Source organism: Harpia harpyja, chromosome 3 (assembly GCF_026419915.1).
Source record: "Harpia harpyja isolate bHarHar1 chromosome 3, bHarHar1 primary haplotype, whole genome shotgun sequence".
NCBI classification, from domain to species: domain Eukaryota; kingdom Metazoa; phylum Chordata; class Aves; order Accipitriformes; family Accipitridae; genus Harpia; species Harpia harpyja.
Window position 1 is genome coordinate 55,887,884 of NC_068942.1, and position 9,094 is coordinate 55,896,977.

General features: G+C 46.1%; 1 protein-coding gene across 1 annotated transcript; it reads left to right on the top strand.

Moving 5' to 3' along the window:
- Positions 1-3,183: 3,183 nt before the first annotated feature.
- On the top strand, positions 3,184-5,458 carry SSTR1 (somatostatin receptor 1). Its single transcript, XM_052782660.1, has one exon. The coding sequence runs from the start codon at positions 3,329-3,331 to the stop codon at positions 4,505-4,507; it is 1,179 nt and encodes a 392-aa protein (XP_052638620.1). The 5' UTR covers positions 3,184-3,328; the 3' UTR covers positions 4,508-5,458.
- Positions 5,459-9,094: the final 3,636 nt, after the last annotated feature.

The window sequence follows — 9,094 nt, forward strand, 5'->3', positions numbered from 1 at the left end:
TGCAAATACAATGGAGGGTAATGCAGACAAGAACCAACATTTTGTGGTAGTGACACTACTATTAATAGTTTCAAAACCAACCCTTTTTGCTCCAGTGTTCGTAAAGACCTATCTAAAAGCATTCATGTTTCTAGTCATACTATTGTTAAATGCCGATTTATAACAATATGAAAGAAGGAAACCCCTCAATCAATCCTCTATAAGTAAATGCCCCTTAAAACAAATGCTCACATAAACAAAAACTGGATTATATTTGAACTATAGTTTTTCAAACAGACTAGAGTGCTGCAATCAACCAGATGTTCTTGTTGATGGGTTTACAGCTATTGATTTACACTCCTTCTCATATCAGTGACTGAAAGCTGATTCATATTCTCCCAGGATATAAATTTTAAAGAAAATAATTCTCCAGCTGAATTTACATAATTGTAGAGATTTGAGCAGTGTCAGATAGCACACTGCAAGTAAAGGTTTTGCATGTTGTAGTTAAATATAAATCTTTGTTTTTCACTGTATACTGGAAGCTCTGAAACCCCAAATGTAAAGATGAATTTTCTGAGAAAAATTTTTATGGCATCCCCAAGTGCTCTAACATATATAAAACACTCAAATACAGCAATAGTCCTAAGAATGGTAAGATCATTTGCAAAGGCTGCTCAGTAAATGAATTTCTATACTAGAATATAAATACAAAAAGTCCTCAAAAGTCACAAAGAGTATCATCCAAATAGAACTTGTGTGCAATTACTAAAAACTGAATAGGGTTATTTTTATATATCATTAAATTTATGTGTAGGGGTGTACAGATACATATATATGTATTCACAGCCTACTTTTTAGTCACAGAAGAAAAGGAAACAACTTGCTTAAGGGTCATGCAGAAGTATGCATGTGCTAAATGTAATACCTTTGACAAGGTGTCAAAGAGCACATGCTGGTCACATTGGAGTGTCTAGGTGTGTATTGATTGGAGGTGATGACTGACATGAGGAAAATCATACAGTCAGAGAGGTTACATGTATGTGTTGGAATAGCTGCTGGTGGTGATAAGGGGTATGGGGATATATACTATGCTAGAGAGAATAAATTCCTTATGATGGGTTATAATGAATTGATGATAATGCTGCGTGTATCTGCATATTAAAGTGGTGGGTAGTGATAATATGCATAATTGTGATGGTGGGCAGACAGTGATAACAAGATGTGTGAACTGTAGGAGGTGATGGGTATGCATGGTAAAATGAGTAGGTTGTAAGGATGCATGTGTGATGCTGAGTGTAGTGGTGCTGTGGGGAGCATATAGCAGCATATGCACTGTGGTGATATTTATGTGGTGTGGACTTGCTGTTCTTGACAAAAGTAGGTGGTGCTCATAGGCGACAGTTTATGGGAAGAGGCAGGATGGTGTCCATACAGGTGTAGTATGCTCATACATATAAGTGGCTACAGCCAACAGAATAAGCAATTACTTAGTATTTTGTATGTATGCCTGTGCTGAGGGAGTGTTGATGCAGTGAGCAAGTGTAAGAGTGTATTAGTGAGTAACCATGTCTGGTTAATACAGAATGGGCAGGAGGTGGTGGTATACAGAAATTAAGTGGTTATGTGTAAGTATCTAAGGACAGCCTGTATACATGGAGCAGTAACATATAGGGACATAAGAGACATATTGCCCAGAAGGAGAAGTGTATGTGAAGGTCATACATTAAAAAAAACCAAACCACCAAACATACAAAAAAGTATGCTTTCCAGGGTATAGAGATGCAGTATTAGGACTATCTGCTGGTGTTCATGTGTGTTTGGAACTGGTGGTGCAGATGAAGCGTGTAAGGAAGCAGTGCCTGTCTAGGAATGACAGTACGGGTAGCTATCAGTGTTTATGACTGTGTCTGTCTAGGATCAGGGTGTGTGTACAAAATAGCATGGTATGGGTCAGTGTGTAGAAGCAGTTTATGGGTGTAGGGGTGTAGTGTGGGGCAAGTCATTTATGTAGTGATGGCTACATATATGTAGAAGTAGTGTATGAATGGAGATGGTGTTAATGGTTTGTGTCACTGTATAGTGCTGAGGGTGGTTTATAGACTCACCCCATGTGGCTGCAACCCTATCAGGGATATGCATATGTTTTAAGTACATTATTAAGAGAGAAGGTTGTAGCACTGGTGATGCAGCACATGACGGTTGAAGTGATCCTGTGAGTGGAAGCAGTATGTGAGGGGACAGAAGTGTGGATAGACAAGGTGTTTGCATAGGATAGTCTTGGCAGCATTGTGGTGTAAATAGTGACGGTGAGCTGTAGTGTGCAAACTGCTGCCTGCACTGTTGGATGTGTGATGGACAGAGGCAGAGCATGTGCTGGGGTGTCAGAATGGGACGGGGGGCATGTTTCAGGACAGAGTGTGTGGAGAGGGGCAGGGCTGTAAAGTATTGGATGCTGCTAGTGTGTGATGTCTGGTGGTGGTAGTGGGACAGGACAAGGTAGGGGGCATGGAGCCGCGTGGTGGTAGGAGGCACGGGCACTGCCGTTTTCAGGCAGTGCTGTGCACTTAGGGTCGAAGGTTATGTGGTCCATCATAGTCGGTGCCATGCCTGGTGCGCGTGCCGTGGGGTGGGCCATGCACATGATGCGGTGGCAGGAGCGGGTTACAGCAGCCGCGTAGGCATGAGGCATGCCCGTCCAGGTAACGTTGCCCACCCACCCATGACCCAGGCTTTTTTGCTAAAGCAGAAAGGATGGTCCCTTTGCGTGGGGTGCCCCTCGCCTGGACCCAGAGGCCATGGAGGGGGAGTGGTGCAGAATGGAGGGGGAGGAGAAGATGCTGACTGGGGAGGGCACACCAGTGTGGGGTGGGAGGGCAGTGCAGCGGGGGGGAAAGAATACTGGATGGGGAGAGCAGTGTGGGGTCGGAGGGCATTGAGGGGTGGGGGGCGCAGTGGGACGGGGGGGAGGCTGCACTCCGGCAGCCCCGGAGCTGCCAGCGCTGCCAACAGCCGGAGGGCGGGATGGGAGGCGGGCGGGGGGTGGGGGTGGGTTGGGAGGGACACGCACTTACGTCTCCTCCTGCATTTTTTTTTTTTTTCTCCTCCTTCCCTCCTCCTTTCCGTAGCTGGTGACGCGCCGCTGCCTATTAATCATTCACCAGCCGGGGCGCAGCAATTCCTACCGCTCGGAGCGAGCGGCGCCGGCAGCCGCCCTAGTCCGTCCGTCCGTCCGTCTCCGAGCCAGCGGCCCGCGGCAGCCGCGCCAGGAGCCCTGCCGGGATGCTGAGCCCGGCCGGCGGCAGGCGCCTGCCGCTCTGAGCCGGGGGCGGGGAGGTCCGGGCAGAGGATGCTCCCCAATGGCACCTGCACCAGGCTCCCGGGCGGTGCAGGCAGCGGCAGCGGCGGCGGCGGCGGCGGAGCCGGCAGCGCCTCGGACGAGGCGGCGGCGGGGGGCATGGACTCGGGCGGCAGGAACTCCTCCGGCGCCCCAAACAGCACCCTGAGTGAGTCTCAGGGCAGCGCCATCCTCATCTCCTTCATCTACTCCGTGGTATGCCTGGTGGGGCTGTGCGGCAACTCCATGGTCATCTACGTGATCCTACGCTATGCCAAGATGAAGACGGCCACCAACATCTACATCCTCAACTTGGCCATCGCGGACGAGCTGCTGATGCTCAGCGTCCCCTTTCTGGTCACCTCCACCCTGCTGCACCACTGGCCCTTTGGCTCGCTGCTCTGCCGCCTGGTGCTCAGCGTGGATGCCATCAACATGTTCACCAGCATCTACTGCCTGACCGTGCTCAGTGTGGACCGCTACATTGCTGTGGTGCACCCCATCAAGGCGGCTAGGTACCGCCGGCCCACGGTGGCTAAGATGGTCAATCTGGGCGTCTGGGTGCTTTCCATCCTCATCATCCTGCCCATCATCATCTTCTCCAACACAGCGGCCAACAGTGATGGAACGGTGGCTTGCAACATGCTCATGCCAGAGCCCACCCAGAGGTGGCTGGTGGTCTTTGTGGTCTACACCTTTCTGATGGGTTTCTTGCTGCCTGTGGTGGCCATCTGCCTCTGCTACATCCTCATCATTGCCAAGATGCGCATGGTGGCCCTCAAGGCTGGCTGGCAGCAACGCAAACGCTCGGAGCGCAAGATCACCCTCATGGTCATGATGGTGGTGATGGTCTTTGTCATCTGCTGGATGCCCTTCTACATCGTGCAGCTGGTCAATGTCTTCGTAGAGCAGGATGACGCCACCATCAGCCAGCTCTCTGTCATCTTAGGCTATGCCAACAGCTGTGCCAACCCCATCCTCTATGGCTTTCTCTCGGACAACTTCAAGCGGTCCTTCCAGCGGCTGCTCTGCCTCAGTTGGATGGACAATGCCGCAGAGGAACCCATCGACTACTATGCCACTGCCCTCAAGAGCAGGGCATACAGTGTAGAGGACTTTCCCCCAGACAACTTGGAATCAGGGAGCATGTACAGGAATGGCACTTGCACCTCCAGGATTACCACCCTCTGAGGAAGCATTCCTGCCCCCCCGCTCCCCTACTGCCCCCCAGCAGGAGGGTGAGCAAGGCCAGGGCTGTGGCATGGGGAGGCTGGGAGGGAGGGGGTTTCGGTCCTGCCCACCAACAGCAGTGTTTGGCATAAGAAGGAGCAAAGAAAATCCCATGTCCTTGCTCTGCTTCCCCATCCTCCCCCCCACCTGCCTCCCTTGAGAGCGGGTGTGTTTGCTGATGCTTTGACACCCACTCAGCAAATTGCCATAATTGTGGGTCGACTTCGGGTCTGGCAGCCAGGCTGTGCCACCCCTCTCTGTGTCTGAGGAGTGGTTGTACGGGTCTCGCAGCGACTCCCCCCTCGCCTTTTGTACATGTTGCCCTCCCCCTCGGTTGGTGGGACCCCCCAGGCCACTGAGTCGAGCCTGCCTCAGTCAAGCCCCAGCATTCAGGCTCAGACTCTCCCTAACTAAAAGCGACCCTGCTCAGCATCTGTCAGTACGCACCTTCCCTTCAGAGAGTAGAAATGCTGTAAAAATCCGCCCCCCCCCGCCCCCCAACACACACCTTGCCCTCCTCCAGGAAGGAGCAAGTAGCCTCTCTCTGCGCCCCCCTTCCCCCCCCCAGAATAAAAAAGAAATCAGGGAGCACAAAGGCCCCGAGAAAAGAAGCAGCATAGTCACAGAGCTGTCTTTTGCTCTGCAGACAGCTTCCACCTCACTGGGGCTCTGGCTCTCTGTGCTACACTCGGGGGAAGCAAAGCAGAAAAGGTCTTTGGAAAAAAAATCTGTTTATTGCTGTGCTTCAGAGCTGCGCAGCAGGTTTCTGATAAGGAGAGATAAACAGTCCCGTGACTCACAGGGAGCAGAGCACTGAGCTGGGAGTCGGGGGGAGCACTGAGCTGGGAAATGTTTGAATGTGTCCATACATACGATAAAGCGTGCTAATAATAAAGTTTAAAGGGAGCACTAGACTGTGAAGCTATTGTCTTGCGCCTGCTCCATCAGCTGTGAAACAGCGATGAAGGGACCTGAGACAGTTTTGAATGACCTGAGTGGCCTCAAAGTCACTTTAGCCTACATGGAAAAAGAGTAGCTGTTTGATAATAGCTATTACCCTAGCTCCAGTTTCTTCTGTTGCACTAAAAAAAAAAAAAAAAGGGTTTCATATGTTGCCAATGTAATATACTGGCCCAGAGCTTCTTAATGTTTCACTTCTGAGTGTTCTTGTTTTTAGTGTGTGCCAGACGTCTTTTTGTTTGATTTTTTTATTTGATTCTTGTCACTGTGTTGTGAACGTGTTTCTCTGAAGCAATTTATACTGTGTACTTATGTCTGTGGTGGCTACTTGCAAGGTTGAATTTAAAATGGGTGATGCTCAAGAAGGCTCCTTTTCAGATAAAAAGGTTGTCACTTTTTCTAACTCTTTCATCTAATTTGTCTCCACCACACAAATTCTCTCTTGAATTTTGTCTCTTCCCCTCTTTTGACAGAACAACTTTCGTATAGATGAATGAAGCTTTCTTGTTTGATAAATGACAGCTGATTAAACTAAACCTTCTATCCCTGCTCCCTCTTATGCCAGACATAAGAATCGGTACGGACCGTGTTGAAATAAGCAGCTATGTTTTTTGCTTTCTACCACCTATGTTAACAGTGTCACACAGTGGCAGGTGTCCCAGTAGCTGTGACAAATTACTTCTCTAGAACAATACTGTGGTTGTATTAATTATAAATGCTGGCAATCTGAAGCAAGAGATTGGGGAAAAATCTCTAGTAGCAGCATACCCGTAGCATTGTACTGGTAGCTATGGTGCTTAAGTACAGTGTTAAGCATAAGGTTGATAATTAAGGCAACTAGCATTTGCGGTGGTGGACTTACTACAGGTTTTTGTTAAATTATACTCTTTAACTTTTCTCAGCAGCAAAAGGCAGGATACTACTTTGTACATTTCTTTCACCAAGAATTAGGTACTGTTAAATGAATGTATAAATTTAGTATTTCAAAGTTGTCTGATTCAAAGCCCATTGAAATGAGAGAAAAAAATCCTAATGCACTTCAATGGACTGTGAGTCAGCTCCTTTTAGTTTAAAAATTGCTAATGTGGAAGCTGTTACATCCCTTATTAAAATATTTTGTGAAAGGCTTTAACAACTGTAGTTTCTTTCTTTTACTTCCAGCAGACCTCATTTAAAGAAAACATGCAAATACTAATTTTAGTAATGTTTTACATGTACATATGGGGAAAAAAGGGTGAAATCTCTTTATAAGCTTATTTAACTTTTCACAGAAACCAAACATCTGTCAAAACAGTAAAATGCCCCACAATACCACATGATGCTCTTTGTAGAGCTTCACTTAAAATCTCACTCTCACTCAATCTCTTCAAAATGTATAAATCTCAATCTTACGTGGTCTTTTACACCTAGGCTTATTGTTATGTATGGTCAGATTAAACAGAGAGTCAGTCTACTTTCTACTGTTGGATTTGTTTAACATCAGACAGGGTGAAGCAAAAGTTAAAAAGCAGTGGTTCATACCCGATAGTCACCTTTGATAAAAAGTTGAGCCTGTTTGGGGGTTTTGGTTTTTGTTTTTGTTTTACTTTGCCTTTAAAAACAGCTGTGATGGATGCCTGCACACCTACCAGCACATGCACTTTAATTTCGGTTCTCCCAGGCAGAGCGCAGTACATCCTGGGCAGAGCAGCCGGGTGCTGCAGCAGAGGCTGTTGGTGCCTGTTGATGGCAGGCTTCCCTTGGCAGGGGTGCGCTCACTCACTCCCAGCCAGCAGTGCCCCTGTCAGTACTGGCTAAAAACATCCTCTGTAGTTTCAGCTGGAAACAAAATCTGTTTATCCTAAACTAACAGTTCTTGCCGGTATTTTTTCACCTTGAGTTTAGTTTTGACTTTGGCAGGGGGAGAGGTGATCAACAGCTGTAAATTACTCTTAATTTGCTTTGGAAGAAAAAGTTAGTTCATTCTGTGTTATTATTCTAAATAATAGAATGTAACTACCTGAAAAAAAAAGTTGTCCTCATGAAAAAAATGTGTACCAGAAAACAAACAGAACTCTTTTCAATGCTTTCCAAACTGCAAATAAGAGTCTTTAAATTTCATACGGAAATGATTTGAACTAATGCTTAATTCACGGAAAAAAAGAGTACAGTGACGTATTTCTTGGTGACGTTTTGCCTCTTTATACAGCTGTAAGAATTTTCACCTACAAATGGGCAAACTGTAATTTATAACCAGTAGTATGTTGCTGCATTTTATCCATGAGTATAATATTTTAAAAATACTGCGTACACTTTGTCATGGAAATTGGCCCCGTGCCACTGAAATCCATGCAACTTTTGTTGTTCTTTGTTTAGCCTAAGACCTATACCCAAAAGTGTGATAGCTCTGGCTAGTATCTAGTCAATGGACTGGCCTATTTCCCGTGGCAGACACAAAGAGAGAGTGGTCTTCACATGGCACATACATCAGGTACCTCTGCAGCATTCTCCCACTCAAAGGCAGGCATGCAGGAAATTACTCTCCTTTCTCACTAGGCTTCCCAGCACAGCAGCAAAGATGATGGCTGACCGCTATGTGCCGTTAGTGGGCTTGAACCAGACTGGTTGCAGAGGCTTTATATCGGGGCTGTGGATGAAAAAGGTGATGGCCACGTGCAGATCCTCTGCCTCGTGAGATGGTCCCTACTGCAGAGAACATCACACAGTGTATGGTTTCTTTGCATTCAACACTTAAAGAACCCATCTGATTTCTTCACAGAGTAGAAGAATCAGATTTCTGAATGTGACGTAAGTGTTTCTGAAATGCCAGGTTTCCAGTGAATCAGAATAAAATAAAAGGCTTTCTGGTTGTTTTAAAAAAAACTAAAAGTCTGCATTTCAAGTGTGTGTGGCACACTATTAACACTATGGCCATATACTGTATTTTAACCAGTTTCCAAAAATCAGCATCCTAATTTTAAATATTAAATCATCTTACTGAAATAGAATGAGCCACTGATGAATAAGGTATGTAAGATTTTACTTTTCTCTGCCATGTTTCCAGAACAGCAGTGTAAATCAGTGTCTTAAAATCCTGCCAAAAAAAAAAAATCCAAGAAAAAAAATTTTTTAAAAAGCCAGAAGAAATTAGCCAAGAAAGAAATGTCAATCCAGTGTTCTAGACTCTGTGATTTCAGCCCCTAGAAACCTTAACTGACTCCAGAGCTCTACAGACAAGAATGTGAATTATGAATCTCTAGAGGAGAATAAAATATTTCTACTGCATTGTGTATTCAGCATTTCCATCCTCTTCGACACAGAGCCTTATTGGACCGCTAACTGCAGGCTAAGCCACAGGAAAAGAGGGTAATTTACTAATTAGATTACTCTCTGAGAATAATGCTTTTAGATGTTATATTTTGTAGAGAGAAATAGCCAAGAAGAACAGGTGAACCAGAGAGTATTTCAAAGTATGTCACTAGACAGCTACAAACGAAGCATAGTTTTGACAAGAAAGATGCTTTTCAATAGAAACTAACTATGCCCACCCCCTTCCAAAAGCCTAAAATCTGGCTTTGGCAGATTAGTAAGCAGCCATGAAGCAGAGAC